The sequence below is a fragment of the Pristis pectinata genome, chromosome 30 (genome assembly GCF_009764475.1).
Source record: "Pristis pectinata isolate sPriPec2 chromosome 30, sPriPec2.1.pri, whole genome shotgun sequence".
NCBI lineage: Eukaryota > Metazoa > Chordata > Chondrichthyes > Rhinopristiformes > Pristidae > Pristis > Pristis pectinata.
The window spans coordinates 7,629,695-7,655,702 of record NC_067434.1 but is presented as its reverse complement, the minus strand read 5'-3'; the positions used below and the strand labels follow the sequence as shown (position 1 = coordinate 7,655,702).

The window sequence follows — 26,008 nt, the reverse complement described above, 5'->3', positions numbered from 1 at the left end:
GTAAAGTTTGTTGATGCTTTCTGTCTCTCAATTAAATCTCGTCAGCTGCCCCTTTGCAGCTGTAGTGGAGCTTTAGATGAGACAAGAAGAATTCCTAAAGTATGTGGATTCCTTTCAGTATAAAGGAATATTTAACCTACATTTAATCTATAAAGTGGTTAGAGCTCCGGTAGCTTTATGCTTGTTTGAGTGGGAGGAAAAAGTGAGGCAGTTCTGTTTTCCAATGATTATCTTCTGAGGTTGCATGCCCTCTGGTTTTCATTGTAGTGGGAAGGAATTGGATCTGGTGTAGGTAGATGCATTTTTTTCTTAAGACTTGGAGCACAGTCTTAGTCATTTTCAGTTATATAAATTTTATAACACATTCTGATTGTGCTGTCTGATCTCTGATCACTTTTTTTTCTTTATCCTTTTAGGATCAATCCAAATTATTTGATGATATGTTTTCTCCCTACAAGGAGCCTTTTGATCCAGAGAAATGGCTCTACAAAGGTCCTCACCAGGTCAGTAGAAATTGAACTGAACAGTGATGAGAGAATTCTGTGGTATATAAACCACAAGCGTGAACCCTTTTGCTACATACCCAGCATTACTAACACAATATTGATTTCTGCTGCATGACCTTGGGTGGATGCTGACACTGGGCAGGCCAGCGAGGCTGGGATTAGCAGCAACTGGGCAGTGACTGTGGGCACATGCAGATCACAGTAAGAGGCACAGTTCAAGGCATGCATGGAGACAGTGTTCTGATGAACCAGTTCCACACTTGTTTACTTAGTTTGGGGAATTGTGATTATAGAACCAAAGCGATAAATGAACTTGTGATATAGACTGCTCAATGATATAATTAAATGATGAGATAGCCTTGGGCTAACTGACCTGCATGTGTTCAGCATTAGTGCCCATTTTTTTCAATCCTCTTGGGCTGCAGGGGTTGTCAGTAAATTGGAACACTGCTAATGCGTACAGTTTAAAAAGGAAGAGATAAATTAAGTACCCAGTGCTATCAAACAGCATACACTCATCAATAATCTGTTCACTAAGGGCCACGGGGTTTTGCCAGGATCACTCTGTTCCTTTCCTCATAAGCTTTGTTCCCTACATTTTATTAAAGGGTAGCAAGGAATGCTTGAGGGACAGCCAGCATGGCTTTGTGAAGGGAAGATCATGTCTCATAAGCCTGATAGGGTTCTTTGAGGAGGTGACCAGGAAGATTGATGAGGGTAGTACAGTAGATGTAGTCTACATAGATTTTAGTAAGGCATTTGACAGGGTTCCACGTGGTAGGCTTCTTCAGAAGGTCAGAGGGCATGGGATCCAGGGAGGCTTGGCCATGTGGATTCAGAATTGGCTTGCCTGTAGAAAGCAGAGGGTTGTGGTGAAGGGAGTGCATTCAGATTGGAGGGCTGTGACTAGTGGTGTCCCACAAGGATCGGTTCTGGGACCTCTACTTTTCGTGATATTTATTAATGACTTGGATGAGGGGGTAGAAGGGTGGGTTAGCAAGTTTGCAGACGACACAAAAATTGGTGGTGGTGTGGATAGTGTGGAAGACTATGGAAGCTTGCAGAGGGATATTGATAGCATGCAGAGCTGGGCTGAGAAGTGGCAATCTTCAATCCGGAGAAGTGTGAGGTGGTACACTTTGGAAGGACAAACTCCAAGGCGGAGTACAAGGTTAATGGCAGGATTCTGGGCAGTGTGGAGGAGCAGAGGGATCTAGGGGTTCATATCCACAGATCCCTGAAAGTTGCCTCACAGGTGGATAGGGTAGTTAAGAAAGCTTATGGGATGTTAGCTTTCATAAATCGTGGGATCGAGTTTAAGAGCCGCGAGGTAATGATGCAGCTGTACAAAACTCTGGTTAGACCACACTTAGAGTACTGTGTCCAGTTCTGGTCGCCTCATTATAGGAAGGATGTGGAAATGTTGGAAAGGTGCAGAGGAGATTTACCAGGATGCTACCTGGATTGGAGAGTATGGATTATGAGGAGAGACTAAGGGAGCTAGGGCTTTACTCTTTGGAGAGGAGGAGGATGACGGGAGACATGATAGAGGTGTACAAAATATTAGGAGGAATAGATAGAGTGGACAGCCAGCGCCTCTTTCCCAGGGCACCAATGCTCAATACAAGAGGGCATGGCTTTAAAGTAATGGGTAGGAAGTTCAAGGGAGATATCAGAGGGAGGTTTCTCACCCAGAAAGTGGTTGGTGCATGGAATGCGTTGCCTGGGGTGGTGGTGGAGGCAGATACGTTGGTCAAGTTCTAGGCATTGTTAGATAAGCATATGGAGGAATTTAAAATGGGATATGTGGGAGGAAGGGGTTAGATAGTAGTAGGTGTGGTTTAAAGGTTGGCACAACATGGTGAGCCGAAGGGCCTGTGTTGTGCTGTACTGTTCTATGGTTCTATTTGGGTAGAGGCAACAACAAGGGAATATACAGTAAATGGGAGGATATTGAGTGATGTGGGGAACAGAAGGATTATGTTTGTCCACAGGTCCCCCAGTGGTTGCGGGATGGGTCAATAGCTGGTTATAAAGGTAAAAAGGGAAGTGCCCCACATGAGCAGAAATCTGCATAAAGTCTAAAGTGGAAAGTTATTCTAGGACTATATACAACACCTGTTACGCTACAGCTCGAGTACATCACATTAAAGGAAAGATATAATTGTACTCGAGTGGCTGCAGAGGAGAATGTTGCTGGTGTAAGAACGTTTTAGCTATAAGGAAAAATTGGGTGGTTGGAATTGTTTTATTTGACAAAGGGGCAGCTGAGAAGAGATTTGTGGTGTATAAAATTGAGGGATCTAGCTCGAATAAATAGGAAGGACCTAATTCCTTTAGTTGAGGAGGCGTAGATTTAAAGTAACTGGTAGAATTAGAGAGGAGATTAGAAAAGTTTTTCACCCAGAGGGTGGTCAGGTACTGTCTGAAAGGATGATGGTGACAGAAGCTCTCATTACATTTTTTAAAAAAAACTTGGACGTTTGTTTGAAAAGCTGTCATCTGCAGCTCATGTACTTGGTGCTGGAAGGTGGGATTAGGGTCAGTGGCATTTTTTCAACCAGCATAGATGTGAAGGGCCAAATGGCCTTCTGTGTTGTAAATTTTCTAAGGTTCCGTAGGTTAACTAATGATTTCTGTCCATGTGCAGATTGAACAAGGCCCCAGGGGAACTTGTATCCCAAAGCTTAGCGGAGTCTGTTGATTGGGAGAAATGACTGGACAACGAGCCTTCAAGTTAGGTTGGTATTTGCCTGTAATGCTTCTCTGTAATACAAATTAGAGCAGAAGGGTTGTACAGAACTTTGAGTTAATGCTATGATGGGGTTCCTGGGTTTGAAGCAGGATTGAGACTACGTATTTATACATTTTGTTTGAATGTGATGCCTGCATTGATGAATGATATGGCACAAATACAATGCTCTCACTGGGAGGTTGAACCCCAGCTGGCTGGAGTTGATTTCACTCTAGGAATGAAAGAGACCCTGTACATACAATCCTCTAGCTGGTTCAAGAATTGAAGCTAATACCTCGCCAAACATTTGAAGGGAGAAGTAATGTAATGGGAGGAAGGGCACACCTTCGTCTGCCCAGTGTGTAAATCAGAACCTCCGTTTCTGGAGACACGAGAGCTGCAGATGTTGGAATCTGGAGCAATAGACAAACTGCCAGAAGAACCCCGCACGTCACGTAGCATCTGTGGAGGTCGATGTTCCTGGTTGAGACCCTGTGTGTAGAGGGAAGATAGGCAGAGTATCGAAGTGAGAGGGAGGGGTGAGATGATAGTAGGTGATAGGCAATGAAGAGCAGTTTCCTACCAGCCTCTCGCTTCTATATACTGGCTATCTTCCCTCTACACTCTGCCCTGATGGAGGGCTTTGACCCCAGATGTTGACTGTCCCTCTGCCTCCACTGATGCTGTCTGACCCAGTGACTTCTTGCAACTGATTATTTTTGGTCAGTTTTGTTACATTCTAGCTTAAGTAAGGGCCAGCAATAAATGGTGCTCTTCAAAATAAAGATCTGGACTAAGATGTGTACTGTATTCCATGGCATCTGTACAAATCTTTTACCATGTTCCCTACCCACTTAAATCTACTCCCATGATATCCATTTATTTGTTGATCAAATTAGTGGCATTTTTATTCATACCTATCTGGCTGTGTCTCGCTGTTTTACAAATTCACTGGCCAAATTCCGGATTGTGAAGACCTTCTCTGTAAAGGAATTATCTGGAACTTTACAATCCAAGTTGCCAACTTTGCAGCTTTTCCTGAGTCTTTGAACTCTGTCCTCTGCTGAACAATGGTCTCTCTCTCTGCTGTACAATTTGAGTACATGCTGATCTCTCCCAAGTTGATGTTGGAAAGTGGCCACCTTCATTTCTGTATCTGCTGTGGTAGCTAGTACAAACTCTTAAACCAGTTCCAATTATCCTCAATTTTCAGTCAATGAGCTAGAATGTGAACTCAATGTTATTATTGAGCACAAGTTTTGTTTTTTAGTTTTTGTGTTTTAGCTGATTTTCTGTTCTTTCATTGGCTTCTCTTTTCAGTTGTTTGAGGATCTTTTAACAATTATGTTAAGTTTTTTTCTTAAGTTGTGTTCTTGTGAATGCTGCTCATGTGATGCTATGTGCCTGTGATGCTGCTGCAAGTAAGTTTTTCATTGCACCTGTGCACACATGGACTTGTGCATCTGACAATAAACTTGACTTTGACTTTAAAGCTTGAATGGCAGTTGATAGTAGGTCAACATTGTAAATGTTGGCCAAGGGCTCTTCCTTCTACCCAATCTGTTTGTTTTGTCACAAACCTTAACACTGGTCCCAGCAAATGTTGTAAACATGTAGTGCTGCAATATGGTAGTGATTAAATTATTGAAGATCACAGGTGAAATTTAAAGAAGTTCAAGGTTGCTGAATGTCTTCTGTAAAGCTTCATTGTTCATCTGATAATTTTATCTTTTCTCTTTGTAGCTTTGAACCATCAGTGCTACAGATGAATTGGCTGACTTGCCTTTATTCTGGAGCAACATCAGACACACTTAACACCTCTGAGATTCTGCTGAATTAATTCCTTGCTTCTGCCTTGAAGACCATTCTTGTGTTCAAATCCTTTGTGTGTGAGTTGTACTGTGAAACTGAGTAGTGTCAACATGCTAGGGAAATCTATGTAATCGGGATTCCTTCGTTCCCACCCCTGCTCCCACAAAGTGACCGTTTTCATTCTAGGCATTGTGCCACTTGTCTCATTGCTAACATCCTCCAGAACAGGACTCATAGTGACAGGTGGGGTGAACTAGGTTCATTAGACTTGGCCTGTGTTGGAGGACTTCCAGTTGGTTTACTTAGCAGTACTGCAAGTTACACTATTAGAAAAGGCCATGATGAATTAAATTGACACACTAATCTCTGCTGCTATAAACTTATGCCTCATTGCCTTGTACTGGGCATTTGAGTTGATGCAGCAGAGAACATAGTGCACCAGTCTCTGTGTTGACGGGCCAAGTCCAAATTCTTTAATATTTCACTAAGCCACCTCTGCAGTGGATTTAATATTCTTTGAGGCGTTTAGCTGGGACTTTAAATGTTTTGCAAGATAGTAACCCAGTCTGGCGATTGACCTTAAACTGCTGCAGTATAATCTGTGCTCAATGCAAATCAATACGCTGTTTGTTGTTCTGAGATTGGTATATTTGTATTGAAGCTGTATTACTAGCCTTTGGTGAGTTTGGTGGGTGTTCAGTCCTGTCAAACCGTTTATTTGCAGCAGATGTTAGCATGAGATACTTTGGATCAGTTGCTTTGACATTTCTAGTTAAATGCTTCACAGTTGGATTTCCTTACACACAAAAAAATTGGAATGTTTTGAAAGAAGTTGCAAAACCAGTCAAATCCAGAGTGACCAAGTACCATCAAAGCTCTAGTAGTGTGTGTGTGCCAGTGAAGAGCACAGGATAATCTGTCCCAAAGCTCCATCCTTGAATTGATTGTCTCATTTCACTAGTTTTGTTAACAGTTCGACTTGATCCATAACAAAATAATTGGTGCTAGCCAGCACTAATTTGGCACAAATGGAATGAACTATTTGAAACTATCAGTTACACCTTGGGGGGAGGAGAGAGAAGTTGTGTCTTGTATTGATGGAACCAACCACTTGCTGTATTGGCTATCCTCACTGAGAATGGTCATGATCTGACTACATGCTAGGCATTTATGTTGCATTTGACAACTCCGGTTCAGTGTGTGGCCTCTTTCAGTCTCTTCGAGGTGCTGTTTGGTCCTGATGGTTAGATCAGGACTCTTGAGTTAAGGGACTGAAATGCTCTGGGTGGATCTGTCAATATGCTGTAGGGAAGTGGGTGTGCTTGGCAGTACTGGCAGGTGATGCAAGACACACTACTGCTGCCTTGCTGCAGGTTGGTGGAATGTGAATTCATTTAAGAAATTAAAAACGGGGAAGTACCTACCGGGTTGCCATAGAGGACATCTACATCACTGGCCTTGAGAAAAATCTGCCTGTACAGCTTTGTGAACTCATTCAGTTTTTAATTGAATAAAATCCATCCCAATTTCAGTATAATGATCAACACTTGCTTTTCTCTGTCCCCACATTTTCTCACTTTGGTGGCATTGTATTGTAACTTGAATTATTACAAAGATCTGGGCATTGTCAAGTCCTTAGTCACAATGATGTGACTCTTAGGAATTGTGCAAGCCCTTCTGGTCCCACAGGACTAAAGTATTAGCTCTTGTCATCAGTTTCATTAATGCAGCCGCCACTGCTTTTGTGTAATCAAAGTAAATGGACGCTACACTGAACTAAGTTGCATCTATTCTTCCCCCTCCATTGAAAATCTACCTTGACATTGCTTCAGCAATCATACTTATTTATGGATTTTGTTTTTAAATATATAATCACTCAATAAAATGCTGCAGCAAAATTAAGTGTCTCTGGTTTTGTGATGGATAATGTGTATGATACAAATCAATTTTAAATTGGTCTCAGATAAAATTGTATGTAATCAAGCCCTCTGCCTGTGGGCTGATTTGGATCTGACTGAGGTGTTAAATGTGTTTTTAACTTTACTAGTTTTCACTGGGTTCTGTTACCATTTGTGAGGGTCTCGACTCTATTCCCACGAAATCTCTGACTACTCAGTTTTACCCTGGTCCCTGTTGTAGCTGATATTTACAGCATTCTCTGTTTTTAACTGTTTCTCTCTCCAAATCTACAGAATCTTAAAAATCCAACCATGACAGCAGTGGGATTTAAATTCATTTAAATACTTTCAAAAATTAACATGGGAACCCATAAGATATAGGAGCAGAATTAGGCCATTCAGCCCGTCGAGTCTGCTCTGCCAATCATGGTAGAATTTTTTTCTCTCAACCCTGTTCTCCTGCCTTTTCCCTGTAACCCTTAACCCCCTTACCAATTAAGAACCCATCAATCTCTGCCTTAAATATACCTAATGACTTTGCCTCCACAGCTCCCTGTGGCAATGAATTCCACAAGTTCACCATCTTCTGATTGAAGAAATTACTCCTCATCTCAGTTTTAAATGAATGTCCCTTTATTCTGAGGCTGTGCTCTTGGATCCTAGATTATCCTATTAATGGAAACATCCTCTCCACGTTTATTCTCCCTCCCATAGTGCATAACCCCACACTTTCCTACACTGTATTCTATCATCAGGATCATTAATGTATAAAATGAAAAGTTCTGGTTCCCAACACTGACCCCTGTGGACCAGTCACCAGTCGGCCGATCTCCTATCCATGCTCGGACATTGCCTCTAACACATGGGCTCTTGTTTAGCAGCTTAATGTGTGGCACCTTGTCAAAAGCCCACTGACTCTCCTTTGGCTAACTCACATGTCACTTCCTCAAAGAATTCTAACAGATTTGTCATGTAAGATCTCTACTTAATGAAACTGTGCTGACTTCAAACCTATTTTATCAAATACTTTTAAGTACTCTGAAATTTCATCCTTAATAATGGACTCTAAAATCTTACCAACCACTGAGGTCAGGCTGTCTTTTACCTCCCTCTTCTTAAACAGGGTATCACATCTGTGATTTCCCAGTCCCAGACCCTTCCTGACTCTAGTGATTCTTGAAAGATCACTATTAATGCCTTCACAATCTCTTCAACTACCTCTTTCAGAACTCTGGGGTGTAGTCCATCTGGTCCAAGTGATTTGTCCACCTTGAGGTCTTTCAGCTTACCCAACACCACCTTAGTCATAGCCACTGAACTCACCTCTGCCCTGATTCTCTTGAATATCTGGCATGTTATTGATGCCTTCCACTGTGCAGACTGATGCAAAGTACCCATTTAATTCCCCTGCTACTTCTGTTTCCTATTACTACTTCTCCAGTGCCATTTTCCAGTGGTCCAATGTCCATTAATGAGTAATTCAAAGACCAGGGATGTAAAATTTTGCAAAGATTAGAACACAAAAAACTCCTTCATGTAGAAAGTAATGATTTGGAACATGGAAAAATTCAAGGCTTTCAAAAGAGAACTGGATAGATTCAGAAGGGAGATTAATCAACAAGCTGGTCTAACCAGATCGCACAACCAGGACCAGGTATATTCCCGCTGGGCTGAATGCTCTCCCTCTGGAGTTTGTGGGTGAGTGCAACAGGGGTCAGAGGTGGATGAAGGGAAGATGTTGCAGAGAGGTAGAAGACAAATTGAAGGGAGGTGCAAGACGAAGGAACAACCTGAAAATGTTTTGATATAAAAATAAATATACAGAAGCAGGAGTCCATGCCTGCTCCACCACTTCAGACCACAGCTGATTTTTTTTTAACCTCACCTCCATTTTCCTGCATTACACCCACAGCCCTTGATTCCCTTATTAAAAAGGAGTCTCTTGCTCTGTCTTGAATACTTCTTTTCAATCAAGAGAAAAAATTACTCATTCATCTCACCATCACTAGGCAACCCTGCCCACAGAATGGTTGCCATGTTTTGTCTTTGTAATAATGCAACTGTCTTTCATGAAGCAATTCAAAAGATGCTTTGATGTGGTTTAAACTATACGATGTTAATAGTTCTAGGAACTTGAAGATCTACGCAGTTGTGTAGAATGTTAAAAAGAAAATCAGAACATGTTTATTACACAATAAATAGCTTTTCTTTATTCTGTGCTTGCCATACAGTTTGTGACTAGATTCTTCTAATAGAATACATTTGATTAAAAAAAATACAAATAGAACAGTTAAAAGGGTTGGAGGCTTTGACCCAAATAACTCAGGTAATAATTAGAGGTCCAGTTCACAAGTTCTTTCTCCAGCAGAGTCCCTGTGGACTTTTCCCTGGATTCCTCCAATATTTTACAAGTGATTAACAGATTAATGACAAGCTTCCCTCTTTGACACCCATTCTCAACATCTTTATCTTCAGTTGTCAACCTTGGTTTTCCTATTCCAGGCCACAATTTTATTTTCTTCACAACAACTATTGCTCTCATTTTTTCAAAGCGTGTCCATAATTACCAAGTATTTATACAGCTTTATTGTATTCGAAGTACATCAATAAAACAAATGGCATGTGAAGTTTGTTTTACTGGAACAAAAGAGTTGATTCTGAAGTGATGGCAAATTAAACAAGTAGGTTGGGACCAGCAGTGGCACCACATCACCCTCATAACAAAATTATAAATGCTGACGTGCATGAAACATTCCACTCAGCCACAACATAGGGCAAAGCTGGGCTGTGTAATACAAAGTCAGGAGCTTAACTAATCCATTCTCAGCTAGTGCTACACAATACAGGAAGTGAAAGGAAACTATCTGATCAGCTACTTTGCCATAATTCAGAACACTTGAATGAAAATCCAATTTGCTGCATGGGAGACTAGCAGAACAGTTAGTGAACAACCAGTGCAGCACACAAGGCTGCTGCTCATAGATCAGACACACTGGGTAAAGGCATGAGTGTTGTCAGGATTGGAGAATGTACACCCTATATCATTGCAGAAGTTGAGATGACACAATAGATGGCATGAGCAGCCCATGATATATTAATACCTCTATAAACTGAGCTCAGACATTATTACACAGCTGTAGAATAAAGTTGGCCATTTAAAACAGTTAAGTGGGACAGATTCTTATAGAAATGGCCTGGGGATTCCAAAGTGTGAAGATTCTGATCCAATGTCTCACTGCATCACTCTGCTCAATGCTAGTGCACTCTTCAGTTTCTACCAATGGAGAGTTTGATCAATTAATTAATTATCTCACTGGTCTAGTGACCCAAGAATCATTCTACACTGATCCATTCTATTTGGGATTGCTGCCAATCTCAGAGCCATGACTGGTGGAATTTGTCACTTCTGCCGACTCTGCTCATTTTAATGACACAGTGAGATTGGGATCAATCAACCAGTAATCCACTCAATGTGCGAGTGCCTTCCAAATCAAATCACAAAAAATATTAAGGATAAAGTGACATTTAATAGTTTTCTTGAAAAAATAGCTGATGCAAGTCAGAATTCAGGTCTCATATACTGTACTTATTTCCTATTCAGATGTCTACCTTGGCTCTTCCCACAAAATTCCCATAGTGCAGTCTCAGAGGGAATGTCGCACAGACATGCCCTTTAGATGGTCCCAATTGTTATAGAGAGCATAGAGTCCAGTCAGAGTGAAGCCAATAAGTCCTCCCCGTGCAGCTCCGCGAAGTCCAGCTGGGGTAAAGATACAAGGCAGAGAAAAGAAAGTTACATTGCATGCAGACTACAAAAGTCTGATCGAGTTTTCTGATACATGACATGAGATGTTCAGCAAAACTACAGAGAGGCAGATCAATAATGTCATCCCTGTATCAGCGAGCACAAGCGAAGAAAGCAGCCTAAAATAAAAAAAAGTTTAGCCTAATGTAGTCATACTCCAACCCTCATTTTGCAGGTTAGATGTTTATCAGGAAGATTACAGCCATAGTTTGTTTGAAAGTGGTCTGAATTGACCAGTTGGACTTTCCTAGCTATATTTTAAGACAACAAAATTAAATTATGCATGGTACTCTAGACTCCTTTCAAACTCAATGAACATTGCAATTTGCTTTTCTAAAATCCCAGTTTCCCCACCATACATCTTTATACAGTCTGTCATAGAGATAAGTGAATCAGGAGAATCCTATTCTCCCTCAGTCTGTGGACTGGGCTGATTCAACCATTGTTAGGAATGGTTTAGTCTAACTGGACTACACAGAGACCTTAGAACAATTCTGAAACATACAGATTATTTAAATTTATTATTAACCCAAATTTAGTCTGACAAGTTAAAAAAAAGTTACCCCAAACAGTGTGATATTTCCAATTCCCAAGCCTGTGACTGGGCATGCCCATAACTCAGTACTCCAGAGTTTTTCAGCCACATCCAGCATAAACTGAGCCAGGTCTGTGCTGCACTCTATACACCTTTAAAGCTGCAAGAGGCATTTTGACATTTAGTTGTGCTGCATTCCCAGGCCACAAAGGCAAAACGATTAGGAAGAGCCTGCAATGGAGCATTTTTAAAAAGTTCAATGAGAACAATAAAATGATTCCTGGGTTTGGTTCAGGGTCAAGTCAGTAGCGAGAATGGTGCTATGGCAGCGACTCTGCACTCTCAGTATCTGAAGGAGACCAGTAACTACCCCCAGAGAGAGGCTGCCTTCAAGGATCTGAGAAAAGGGCAGGATGTTAGGTGTAGTTGTGCCCTAAATCATGTGTCAATAATACATGTTGCCAAATGTTTTCAATAGCAAACAGTGACAACACAAAAAACAGGGTCAAAGAACATCATACAATTCACAAGAACTTTATGTATTGTTATCCAGGTTGCAAATTTACATTCTGTACAATATTCAGGTTTACATGTGGTTACGTCTGACACCCAGAGCAGACCCAGACCAAAGAAATGCACCAAAACAAATCCACTGGCAATAAGTATTCGTCATTCCACAACATTTGAAAGATGGGCAGAGAAGGATATGGGATGGAAGTTAAACGATCTTAAATTTCCCTTTAGTTCAATCCTTTTCATATTGCTAAGTAAATATTTGCAGGGAGAACATATTTAAATATTACAAGTTCACAAAATATTTACACATTGAACTGCTGTTTAAAAACTATGAGGATATACAGTGGCATGCAAATGTTTGGGCACCCCTGGTCAAAATTTCTGCTACTGTGAATAGTTAAGTGAGTAAAAGATGAACTGATCTCCAAAATTCATAAAGTTAAAGATGAAACATACTTTTCAACACTTTAAGCAAGATTAGTGTATTATCTTTGTCTTGTACAATTTTAGAGTGAAAAAAGGAAAGGAGCACCATGCAGAAGTTTGGGCACCCCAAGAGATTTGAGCTCTCACGTAACTTTTACCAAGGTCTCAGACCTTCATTAGCTTGTTAGGGCTATGGCTTGTTCACAGTCATCATTAGGAAAGGACAGGTGATGCAAATTTCAAAGCTTTATAAATACCCTGACTCCTCAAACCTTGTCCCAACAATCAGCAGCCATGAGCTCCTCTAAGCAGCTGCCTAGCACTCTGAAAATTAAAATAAATGATGCCCACAAAGCAGGGGAAGGCTATAAGAAGATAGCTAAGCATTTTCAGGTAGCCGTTTCCTCAGTTCGTAATGTAATTCAGAAATGGCAGTTAACAGGAACGGTGAAGATCAAGTTGAGGTCTGGAAGACCAAGAAAACTTTCCGAGAGAACTGCTCGTAGGATTGCTAGAAAGGCAAATCAAAACCCCTGTTTGACTGCAAAAGACCTTCAGGAAGATTTAGCAGACTCTGGAGTGATGGTGCACTGTTCTACTGTGCAGCGACACCTGCACAAATATGACCTTCATGGAAGAGTCATCAGAAGAAAACCTTTCCTGCGTGCTCACCACAAAATTCAGCGTCAGAAGTTTGCAAAGGAACATCTAAACAACCCTGGTGCATTTTGAAAACAAGTCCTGTGGACTGATGAAGTTAAAATAGAACTTTTTGGCCGCAATGAGCAAAGGTATGTTTGGAGAAAAAAGGGTGCAGAATTTCATGAAAAGAACACCTCTCTAACTGTTAAGCACGGGGGTGGATCGATCATGCTTTGGGTTTGTGTTGCAGCCAGTGGCACGGGGAACATTTCACTGGTAGAGGGAAGAATGAATTCAATTAAAACCAGCAAATTCTAGAAGCAAACATTACACCGTCTGTAAAAAAAAAAAGCTGAAGGTGAAAAGAGGATGGCTTCTACAACAGGATAACAATCCTAAACACAGCTCAAAATCCACAATGGACTACCTCAAGAGGCACAAGCTGAAGGTTTTGCCATGGCCCTCACAGTCCCCTGACCTAAACATCATTGAAAATCTGTGGATAGACCTCAAAAGAGCAGTGCATGCAAGACGACCCAAGAATCTCACAGAACTAGAAGACTTTTGCAAGGAAGAATGGGCGAAAATCCCCCAAACAAGAATTGAAAGACTCTTAGCTGGCTACAGAAAGCATTTACAAGCTGTGATACTTGCCAAAGGGGGTGTTACTAAGTACTGACCATGCAGGGTGCCCAAACTTTTGCTTTGGGCCCTTTTCCTTTTTTTATTTTGAAACTGTAAAAGATGGAAATAAAAAAGTAATCTTGCTTAAAATATTAAAGAAATGTGTCATCTTTAACTTTATGTCTTTTGGAAATCAGGTCATCTTTTACTCACTTAGCTATTCACAGTAACAGAAATTTTGACCAGGGGTGCCCAAATGTTTGCATGCCACTGTACTTTAGAGATAAAACTCAGTGTAAGCCAGGGGAAAGGCGAGTGGAAATCAGCATCTTTAGTGTTAATGTGGGCCTCCAGTGAAGCTGACAACATCCTACTTCCAGCAGATTCACCATCTCGCTGTGACCAGCATCACAGAATAGCCATATTGTGCCCAAAGGCTTGCAGCAACTAAAAATGGCATCACAAATGGAGCCTGGTATGGAGGCTCCAATGCGCAGGGTTGAAAGAGGCTGCAGAGGGTTGCAGACTCAGCCGGCTCCATCACGGGCACAACCCTCCCCACCATCGAGGACATCTTTAGGAGGCAGTGTCTCAAGGTGGCAGCATCTCCAGAAGGCAGCATCCATCATTATGGACTCTCACCACCCAGGACATGCTCTCTTCACATTACTATCATCGAGAAGGAGATACAAGAGCCTGAAGACCCACACTCAACATTTCAGGAACAGCTTCTTCCCCTCTGCCATCAGATTTCAGAACGGTCTGTGAACACTACCTCGTTATTCCTCTTTTGCACTATTTATTTTTGTAACTTAGAGTAATTTTTATGTCTTATGTCTTGCACTGTACTGCTACCACAAAACAAATTTCACAACATGTCAGTGACAATAAACCTGATCCGGAGTCTGATATACAGCCTTGCACTGCACGAAACCAAGTTGTCTATATTTGAACGGCCTGTATTGAATCAGTAACCTGCAACACACCCTGTTCACATCCAACAATTAAATTTAGTACACAGTATATCCCCAGTACACTGGGCATGGCTTCTGTGTCACCAGCACAAACTTTGCTGAATGCTGGGTTCTGTGAACTGAATTTGGAAGTGCAGGAATGGTGTTCGTTTGTATGACTGGCATAGTGGCTGTTAATGGAGACCGAATTTTAACCATTTCTTCAGGTTCACTCTCAGTGTAGGTCGTGAGATTAGCAACCTTACACTCTACCCTCTTCTCTGGGATATTTAATATTAATCAGAAATAAATGAGGGCCCAGAACCGATCAATCCTTCCAGCCTGTTTAGTGTCTCACATGGACTAGGATGGTAGAAATATCCTCAAGTGACCTCAGTAGCAGATAATCCATCCAATGGGCCGCTGGATGGTTTTGGTCAGAGTTATATCTTTAAGGACAACTAATATGTCTGCTGTTTTAAACTGATCTCACCACAATCTGGATTTCAAAACCCAGTTTTGCAGTTGTGTGGCCTGTCTCAGAGCTACTGCAGGCCTTTAATGTGGGACAGAGTGCGACTCTGTAAATGGGAGTCTCCAGTGCCAGATGGGAATTCTCCATGTCAGACCTTGTACTTTTGTAAAACCAGTGACAAGACTGCAGGAAGGAAATGAAACAGTGCAGTGTGCACAGATGATGCAGATGCTCCAAGCAAAAGATCCATTTTCCTCATATTTCAAGCCCTTTTGAAATATAATAATCACAGTAAGTTATTGCATAAAAAGACAGAATAAACAGATCTTTCTTGAGGCTGGAAGGACGCAACTAGTGGAGATCCCCAAGGACCAGTTCTTGACATTCAGGGTTTCCACCCGAAACGTCAACAATTTCTTTCCTTCCACAGCTGCTGCTGCCCAACTTGCCGAGTTCCTCCAGCAGATAGTTTGTTGCTTGGCATTCAATTATTGACAATTTATATTAAATCTCCTGGAGAAGAGGGTAGAGTGAAAGGTATTCAAGTTTGCCAAATACATAAAGGGCACGTTGCGATGAGGATACTAGGACACTACAACTGGTTATTGATAGGTTGAGTGAATGAGTGAAAACTTGGTAAATGGAGCGTAGGTGGCAAAGAGTAAGGTCATGTGCCTCTGTTGGAGCAATCTAAAGGTAGACCATTTCCGTCTACCCATAGCCCACCAGCTGCAGTTTCCCAACTCCAGCCCTCCCCCACCAGCTCACTGGCTGTCAAAGGCTTTTTAAATGTCGCTGACTAAAAAAAATTCATAGTCATATAGCATGGAAACAGGCCCTACAGCCCAACTCATACTTAAATTTAAACAAAAATTCAAAGAGATTTAAATAACTAAAACTGTGATATATATCCAAGACTGTCCAGTGATATTATTTTGATTAATTTGCCCCTTATGACGTCTAAGTTTAGCCTGACTGAAAACTTCAGAAGCATGATACAGCGATCTCAAGGACTATAGCAAAAAGAGATCCTTTATTCCATAATGACTAAGCATCTCTGAAATGCAGCCCTTGTGGACTGTTTTCTGAAGTATCCCTTAATGTCATGATGTACCTCAACAGTAGTAAACCATTACCAGAAATTTTTCCTCATGAAAAGGATCTTTTCTGCAAACTAATAAAATCCCTGATAAACAGCTGAAATTAGACCTTGAACACTGGATCAAGCACAGAGTGATCAAGTTTTGCTCGTTTTTAAACAGCAGCACAAGAACAAATAGCTAGCTTTATCAAGGTTATGGAATGCACATGGAACATTGAATTCTGGATCAATAAATTTTATCAATTTTTTGCACTATTTATTTTCATAATTTATAGTAATTGCATACCTTTGCATTGTACTGCTGCCGCAAAACAACAGATTTCACAACATAAATTTCAAGACATAGTTAGTGATAATAAATCTGATTCTGATTAATTGGAATCAATGAACAATGGTTTGAGCCTTGTGGCAACCAACAAAAACAAAATGCTTCTTATGTAATTTTAGAATGTTGGTTTATAGTTACTTTCTGAACCAAAAATGCACCTTGGAGATCTCAAAGTATGTACACAAATATATCTACAATTCAGTAATAATTTTGAAGCAGGATCTAACCAGACAATGCACCAGTGGGCAAGCAGAATTCTTGATTAATGAAAGCTTGAATCCCATTGGTCACTTACCTGTGGATTTGTATAGTAAGCCTGTTAAGGACCCCGCTGCCACTGTGTTCAGGTCATCCTCTGCACCTCGAACCTTTTCGATCACAACACCAAATGTGCTGTATAAGAGAGCTGCATAAATAAGTCAGGTGTAAGTGATGTGATCATACAGTGGTGTATAAACACAAATGCTCATGAGGCCTGGAGAACATGTAGAGGTGCAGAATCATGAATTGATCCACAGACAATACAAACATGAAGCAGTACAAGTTATTCTTCACAGGTGCAATAGTTATGGGGCTGAACAGCAATCCAGAGACTTGGTCTAATAATCAGGGAATATTGGCTTTACAATCTATAATAATATCTATTGGCAGTTTGAGAATTCAAATTCAGTTTAAAACCAAAAAATATTGGAAGAGTGAAAAATAAAAGCTTCTATCCTTATGAATAATCGACCAGCAAACACTCACTAAATGTCCGTTAGGAACAATAATCTGCCATTCTACTAATCTGCCTTGTGTGCATTTTCAGACCTACATCAAGGTGGTCGACTCTTAACAGCCTCTGATGTTACCCTGGCAAGAATCCCAGTCTGAGGAGTGGACAATAAACTATTGGGCTTGCAGTGACATCCACATCCTACAAATGATTTTAAAGATATCACTTCCAATACAGCAGGAACAAAGTGATCAGACATCTAGAAAAATAAATGGAACTGCAGGGCATTTTGCACGACTGATTGATGATGAGCAGTTTCAATAACAGTCCTGCAAACTCTCTCGATACTACTTATACACCACAAAAAATATGGATGTAGATTCAAAGCAATATTGTTGATTTTTAAAATGGTAAATGAAATGGCTTGGCACTCCACTCAGTTGTACAAAGCTACTATCACAAAGTATAATAATAAAATCAGTTATCCGAATGTAAACTTTGGCATCACACTTGACAAAGACATAACCAGCCCAGTTGATCTTGAAAAATCTTCCCTCACATATACAGAAACAAAAAACAGTAGAAGTACGAGTCTCCTCCACCAGTCAGTAAGATCATGGATGATTCTCTATCTCAGTACCATACAACAGCTCTCCCCCCATAGCATTCGATGCCCTTTGGGTCTAGAAATCTCTCCTCAAATACATTCAGCAACCTGGCCTCCTAATGCTTTCTATGGCACAGAACTCCACAGGTTCACCACCAAGAAATTTCTCCTCACCTTAGCCCTAAGTATTTATCTCAAGACTCTTGACTCCCTCAGTCTAGAGCCCCAGCCAGAGGAAACATTGGCCCTGCATCCAAACTATTCAGCCTGGTCAGAATTCTGCAAGGACCTCTCATTCTTCTAAACTCTAATGGATACAGGGCAAAGTCAACCCAATCTCTCCTCGTACAATACTCCTGCCGTCCCAAGATTCAGTCTGGTGAACCATTACTGCACTGCCTCTATGGCAAGTACGTCCCTCTTTGAACAAGGAAACCAAAATGGCACACAGTACCCAGGTGTAGTCTCACCAACCCCTGTATAACTGTAGTAAGACAAACTTGCTCCTGTAGTCAAAAACTCTTTGAATGAAAGCCCACACGCAATTTGTGTTCTTAAACTGCTCACTGCAACTGCGTATTGGCTTTCAGTGACTAGAAAGCAACACCAAGGTCTGCTTGTACATCAACTTTTCCCAATCTTTCATCATTTAGTAATACTCCACACCCTTTTGATTTGTCCTACAAAACTGGGTAATTTTAGATTTATCCATGTTATACTGCACCTGCCATGTGTTTGGCCACTAATTCAACTTGTCTAAAATGTGCTGAAGCTCTTCGCGTCCTCAGCTCACAATCCCACCCCGGTTTTGTGCCATTGGCAAAATTTGAAACATTACACTCCATCCCCTCATCCAAATTGTCGACATAGAACTTCACTGGTCACCTCCACCCCACGAAATTCCTCATTATTCCTGCTCTTGCTTGCTGTCTGTCAATCAATTCCAATGTATTACCCCCAATCCTATGTGTTCTAATTTTGGACACTAGCCTCCGATGTTGGACTTTATCAAAGGCCTTCCGAAAATCCAAATATACTACATCCAATGGTTCTCTGCAATCTATTCTACTCCCAATTACACGCTCAAAAAAACTAGTCGGTTTCCCAAACACGATTTCCCAGGTTTCCCTTTTGTAAAACCTGGAACTACAGATCAATTGGCTTAATGCCATTGATATTTTCTAAGTGTCTTGTTATGAATTTCTTTAAAAAGAACTTTATAACAAGACACTTAGAAAATATCAATGGCATTAAGCCCATTGATCTGTAGTACCATTTTCTACCTTCCTCTTTTCTTTAAAAAATATATAAAATGGAGTTATGTTTGCTACCCTCCAATTTGCAGGAACTGTTCCATAACTGATAGAACATTGGAAGGTCACCACCAATGCATTCATTATTTCTATGGCCTCTTCTTTTAGTAACTTGGGATGCAGACTATCTGGTCCTGGAGATTTATCAGCTTTCAGCCCCATTAGTTCCTCTAGGACTTTTTACTAACACGAACTGAAACAGTCATAGTCTAATGGAAGGTGATTGACCCAAAACGTTGACCCTGTTTTTCTGTGTTCTCTGCCTAACTTGCTGAGTGTCTGGCATTTTCCTCTGACAAGTCTTGTCAAACCAATGGGACTGACACAGCAACACTGTGATTATATAATAGGGAATAACCAATGGAGTTCATCCCTTACTCCTGATTACAGGCTTCACGAGATTGAGCACCCCACACTTAGGCAGGATAGGATTGTACTCAGCAGTGGTACCTTTGCAATGATACTTTGATACCACAGACCAAGACTCAATGCCTCTCAAGGAAAGTACTAGAGAGTCGCTGCTGCCTGCAGAACCCCACTGCAAAAGATTGTATTTTTCCAGTCCTGACTGGAAAGCATCAAGATTTCAGTAGTAACCAAAAACAGTTGAATTTCTACCCCCAATGTGTGGGTTTGTTGAAGTTGGGGTATGAAAGAATGATATAGGTGGATGAATTAACAGTAATTGATACAGCAAGAATACACAATTCTCAGCAGTGAAATGTTTTCAAAAGAATCAATGTAGAAAAAAAACTTGAAGAACAAAAAAGCTCTTTAGCTCTGCCAAGAAATGCCTATTGGGTAAAACAAAATCTTTTTCTTCAAAACAGTTCTCACAGTAACTGAAAAACACACTTACCCAAGGAGCCCAGTGTGTTGGCCCACAGAGCTCCTTGCCTTGTGACCATGTTCAGGATTCTGCAAAATAAGAGATGCTTTCAGAGTACAAATTTATAAATATTTAGGTTGTACTTTAAAAACATTGAAACTCAGCAAGACTTTCCATAACCTTTTAAGAAGGTGGGGACCAGATCAAACCATGAGCAGGAGGTCAGGGTAATGATTGGAACTGTGGCCAAGTGGTTTTCAAGATCCTATGGAGATCTGGAAAAGTGACAGAATGGAATTTTCATCCTCAAGCTGATTGAAGGATTTAAATAACTTCCAGAGTGAGGGAGGTACGAGTATGTATCAGAGGAGTAGGGGGAACGTGAAGGTAGTAGAGCTGGGGAAAAGGTACTGTAAAACAGAAGAGAAAGACTATGGGAAAGATGATTCTTTGAAATAATTGTGCTGAGACACTAGGTACCAGTGGAAGCTGGGGCTGTTAGCCAAGCTATGCTTTGTGTGAGTAGGGTTGGGAAACAAAGTTCATTAGAGAAATACTGCAATGCAACTGTTGAAGCTGCCTGCATTAAGGATAAGCCAGGGATGTACCACAAGGTTCCATAGAGTGATTTCAAAATGTTTATAAAAGGCAGCTACAAGGCTTTTAACAATTATTCTGATAGATTAATTCTGATGGTTGAATACAATCTTTACACAGCTATTGGTAGGCAGGCCTGGTATTTATTAAGGATCCTATTAACAAAGGGATAAGAACTATTCCAGAAGGCAAGAGTATGGAGAGAATTATGACAAAAATATTTCAAGGTCTCTGAAACAATAAGTATCAATGAGTTCCAAGAGAAACTAAATAAGAAAAAGGAGGAATGGAGGGAAGCTCAGGTTCAGGAGTAGCCTTCTGGGATCAAAGGCCTTGTTTCTAAAATTTGTTGTGCTCCCAGGTACAATTGACTGCAGTGTTGCTGAAACAAATTCATCCACGTTTCCATACACTACTTGGCATTTAAACACTCTGGCTACTAAAGTTTATTAGGAATATTCCTAATATTTCCCAGGCAAGTGTAATGGAAGAAAAAAAAGAGACTTTAATTTCTGTAATATTCTTCATGACAGAAGATCCCAAAGCACTTCACACCATTTAAATTTTCTTTTGAAGGGCAATCATTGTCATGTGGGAAGCAGAGCCAAAATAGTGCTACGAGTTTTTTTTTAAAAACCAGGAGGGCACATGGGACCTTCTCTTTGAAGCCTCAGTGAAAAGATGGCACACCAATGAGCAGCTTTCCTTCAGCACTGCTACAGGCTGTCAACCTATATTTTCTACCCAAATCTCTGTAGAAGGACATTTGATATCCTTAAAAAAATTACAAATGGTGAAATATTTTGCATTAACTTCTTTGTACAAAATAACAAACATTTGACAGCAAGTTAATGTGCTTGAGACTAAAGGGAAATAATATTCCCTTTCTCTCAATGTCAGTAAAATGAAGGAGCTGCTCATTAATTACAGGAAGCGGTGTCAAGTGGTGTTGAGGTGGAGATAGTTGAGAGCTTCAAGTTCCTAGGTGTAAATATCACCAATGTGTCCTGGTCCAGCCATGTAGAGTTGTGAATGCAGCCCATACCACCATGCAAACCAGCCTTCCACCATTGACTCCATCTACACTTCCCACTGCCTCGGGAAAGCGGCTAACAGAATCAGGGACCCCCTCCCACCCTGATTATCGTCTCTTCTTCCTTCTCCCATTCGGCAGAATATACAAAAGCTTGACAGCACGTACCACCAGACTCAAGGATATATTGGAACAGTGGATGTAAAGCAAAAAAAGGGTGACAGTGTAGAAACCGGTCCTTTGCCCCGAAGAATTATTTGCCTTTACATCATTTAGACAGATAAAATGGACGTAGTACACAAACTAACACAGCTGCTCAAACACTCTCTGACCTTTGCAAGTCACCTCATTTCAAATACTCAAGGGAAGTACGTACATATTTAAACTACAGAGGTATGCATTTGTTTTTAGAATTTTACGATTGATTTCAGAAAACACTATTTCCAAATACTTACAATCTTCAGCAGAGTAAATGAAGTAAATAGAACAGATATTCAAAATAAAAATGAGACAATAATACTATAAATAGCAATTTAGAAAATAGTATTATTAAATTTTATAATATATTGTTGAACCTATTCACCAATGCCGTGGATTATACATGTTTGTTAATGCAGTGACTTGGAATTGGATGTTTTAACTTTGAATATCAAATGCTCACCACCGCAGTTCCATTATACCCAAATTCTAGAATTTTAATAAATTAGGAAGAAATTCATTTGGGAGAAAAAAAAGGAACAAACAAGAAATTTCTCTGCAATAATGCAGCACTTCTGCAAGTGACATATAGTTCAATTAAACAAAGATAAGTTACCACCTTGGGTTTGGAGAACCAGACTGATAACATATACTTACTGAAACAGCTGTACAACTACTGATAACACATGACAGAGTTAGGTGACCTTAAGAAAATTACATAATAAACAAACTCTGGAAAATCACACAATTGTGGTAGTCAACATTTGCTAAACTTGTTCCCAAAGCACTGTTGTTCCAAACATTCAGTGAAGGCAATGATTTGTAAAATAAGATAAGATATCTTTATTAGTCACACGTACATCGAAACACACAGTGAAATACATCTTTTTGCGTAGTGTTCTGGGGGCAGCCCACAAGTGTCACCACGTTCCCACCGCCAACATAGCATGCCCACAACTTCCTTTTGGAATGTGGGAGGAAACCAGAGCACCCAGAGGAAACCCACGCAGACACGGGGAGAACGTACAAACTCCTTACGGATAGTGGCCGGATTTGAACCCGAGTCGCTAGTGCTGTAAAGCGTTACACTAACCACTACACTACCATCAGGAATCAGTTGCCCTCCAGCATTTCACCAAGCTTTTCTTCCTATGAGCCTGCACTGTTGCTCTGTTGTTTTACTGGAAGGCAGTAGAGGTACAGATGGGTGAAAAGAGGAAAACAAAGAAACAAGCCAAGGAGAGGTTAATTTTGGCCCTAATGTGCATCAGTTTAGATCTTTCCCAATAGGAGCTGCTAGGAAGGGCAGACACCATGGATCAGCAATGATTAAAAACAATTTCACATCACTGTTTATGGAAGCTCACTGTGCACAAATTTATGACATACAACAGTAACTACACTTCATAGAAAAGTACTTAATGGTTGAAAAGTGCACTGGGACAGCCCAAGGTTGTGAAAAACATTGACAAGAGAGCTGATGTTTATACAAGAAGAAAATCATAGGTCTTTTCCAAAGATATTAATAAATGCAACCATAAGGCTATATCAATATAACCCATTACAAGTACTCAGCAATGTAATTATATAATTATTTCTTCCAGACTGGAGTTCTATCTGAAGTGAGCTAATCAAGGTGAAATAGTGGCCGTGCGAGTAACTTCAAGAGGCCCAGGAGGCTTCTGGCTTAATTATAGTTTATCAACTGTGTTTTGGTTTCATACTAAAGGGACTGAACACAATTCATCTAAAGCCACAGGGGGTCTTACAGCATGCCAGGAGCATTTATTGTGTTGAAAAATGGAGTGAATTAAAATGTTTCTCTTATACAAGAGACGAACATTCCAAAGAGGATACTTGTGATGGATTTTTGTTGCTTTCTTAATGGCCTGTAGCACTAAGTATAGGTTGTTACGTAACACCCAACAATGAGCAGTGTGCAACACCACCCATTGCACCAGGACACCAACATTCCATTGACAAGGGCGTCAACACCAGGTACAGTGTAGAAAAAAGGAGCAACTTTTAAAAATCATGATGTAGAGTGTGTTTAGAAATAAATTAGATCTCACAGCTTCTGCTTGAAATTATTAAAAAAAATTGAAGACTGCTGTGTAAACAGAATTTTACACACTTCAAACTTCCCTGGTCTGTGACATCTCATTGATGTTCTTTAGATCACAGAACAGCCCTTCTTAACTGGTTAACAGCATCATAGCTTTTTAAACACTCACCAATTTAAGATGTGAAAGTCTGTATTCTGATGGATATTCACAATCTTCAAAATACAGTATATCCGAGTTTCAATTAGTAGCAGAAAGCAGACATTTTCCAGTGAATTAGATTCAAACAGCACAGTAGATTGGAGTCCATTTTAGTTCTTTGAAAGAACTATCCAATTAGACCTGCACCCCTGCCATTTCCCCTCCACTCACTTTGACCATCCAACAAGCCTTGCAAATGTCTCCTTTTTAAATATGCTGTTTAACATTTTTTTTCTGCAAATTATCTTAAAAGTTGGCCCTACAGGTGGAGGCAAAATTTTTATTTATACCAAGAGCTCTCGTTATTTTCAGAATCAGTATTCTCTTTCTCTCATTAATCCTCAAAAAGTGAAAAAACGGGTGAAATAACAAGAGAGCTTGAGGACAGACAGCTCAGCAGCAATTTTTGCTTCTTCCTTGAACACTGGTTGCAGAAGCCCCACCCATCCCATACTTGCCTAACTTCTCACACTGAGTGACACGAAAGCAGAAGTTGCTCATTTCCTCCAATGAAATGTGTAGCATCAGTCCAAACTATGAAGGCCTTAGTAGGATACGTGGATCAGTGCTTTCTTCGTTTCTATTTGGGCCCACTCCTTCACCTCTTTTCCAATACATCGATGACTGTATTGGTGCTGCTCTCATCCACTACTAGAAAGGTTCATCACCTGTGGTCCCACTTTCACCTGGTTCATCTCCGATTCTTCCCTTCCTTTTCTACCTCCAGCTCAGAGGACAGATTAGCAATTAATATCATTGCAACCACACTGATTCCAGTTACCCTGATTGCACCTCTTCAACCCTGTTCCTCACAAAGACCATTCCACTTCCTCAGTTCCTCCAGCTCAGTCGTATCTGTTCTGATGATAACCTTCAGTGCTTCTGGGATCGATTTTTCCTTGACTGTGGGCTTTCCCCCCCCTCACCATAATTGAGAGAGATCCCAATCACATCTGCTCCATTTCCTGCACTTCCGCTCTCACCTCTTCTTCTCCCACTTCGCAAAGACAGGGTTCCCTGTGTCCTCCTTCACACAGCAGATTCTCATGCAACCACAAGCCATACAACACCCATCCTTTTACCACTTCCCTTTTCACCTCCCAGGTACCTGAAGAGTTCCAGGTAAAGCAGCAAATTACTTCTACCTGTTCCAATTTACTGCACTGAGGGTGACCACTTTGTGGAAAACCTTATTCAGTTCATGAGTTACCCTCTGCTTCCAATTTCTTGACACGAATTCTCCATCCCACTCTGCCTCTGTCTTTGGCTTCTTACATTTATTCCAACAAAATTCAATACAACCTGGAAGAACAGCATCTCATCTTCTGATGGCACATCATGGTCCTCGGAAATGACATTTAATTCAACAATTTCAGGTCACAAACTTTTCCAGACTGTATTAAAATTGACCAGCTCTGATGAAAATCAACAATCTGAAATATTTACTTGTTGCCTTTCTTCACACTTACTGCCTGACCGGCTAAATGTTTTCAGCATTTATGTCTCCATTTCTGGTGCTTTGCTTCTCAGTGCCAGCACTTTCTTTTGATGTTCCTGCTTCTTCTCTGCTTGCATTCCCTTTATTTACAGAGAGAGTATCTGCAATTAACCAGTCTCAACCACCTTCTCCAAGTCTGCACCACCATTACTACTTGTCAGTCTCCTTTGGTCTCCACCATATCACAGAAGGGGGAAGGGTGTTCTCTGTATTCCTCCCCCTTCTCTGCAACTTACAACATGCTTGATTTCTAACTTCCAAATTCTGATGGAAGGTCATTGACCTGAAACGTTAATTCTGTTTGTCTCTCCACAGATGCTGCCCTACTCACTTGAGTATTTCCAGCATTGTCTTTACTGCCCATTAATCTTCCCTGCTTCAAGCAGCACAATCCAACATCATTAATATGTTAAATTGCTCATCCCAGTGCCAAACTGGTAAAGCTTTACTGCATCCCCTCCAAGGCCTTGACATCCTTCCCAAGGTGTAGTGTTCAGACTTGGGCACAATACTCAAGCCAAGCCCATGAGTCATTACTTTGTTGCTTTGTATTTTAAAGCCTCATTTGAAAATGCTCATGATTACACACATCCTTTCA

General features: G+C 40.7%; 2 protein-coding genes across 4 annotated transcripts in view; one reads left to right on the top strand and one right to left on the bottom strand.

Annotated features, from left to right (window-relative positions):
- ncoa4 (nuclear receptor coactivator 4) overlaps positions 1 to 6,950 on the top strand; it is a 33,373-nt gene extending 26,423 nt beyond the window's left edge. For all 3 annotated transcript variants that reach the window (XM_052041769.1, XM_052041771.1, XM_052041770.1), the window contains 3 exons: positions 417 to 503; positions 3,157 to 3,247; positions 4,984 to 6,950. In XM_052041769.1, the coding sequence (XP_051897729.1) occupies positions 417 to 503; positions 3,157 to 3,210 (141 nt within the window). In that variant the 3' untranslated portion in view covers positions 3,211 to 3,247; positions 4,984 to 6,950. The remainder of the gene's footprint in view (positions 1 to 416; positions 504 to 3,156; positions 3,248 to 4,983) is intronic.
- Positions 6,951 to 9,133: 2,183 nt separating this feature from the next.
- timm23a (translocase of inner mitochondrial membrane 23 homolog a (yeast)) overlaps positions 9,134 to 26,008 on the bottom strand; it is a 34,705-nt gene continuing 17,830 nt past the window's right edge. Inside the window, exons 5-7 of the mRNA XM_052041772.1 lie at positions 19,851 to 19,909; positions 16,652 to 16,762; positions 9,134 to 10,710 (exon numbers count right to left, since the gene is read on the bottom strand). Of these exons, the coding sequence (XP_051897732.1) occupies positions 10,595 to 10,710; positions 16,652 to 16,762; positions 19,851 to 19,909 (286 nt within the window). The 3' untranslated portion in view covers positions 9,134 to 10,594. The remainder of the gene's footprint in view (positions 10,711 to 16,651; positions 16,763 to 19,850; positions 19,910 to 26,008) is intronic.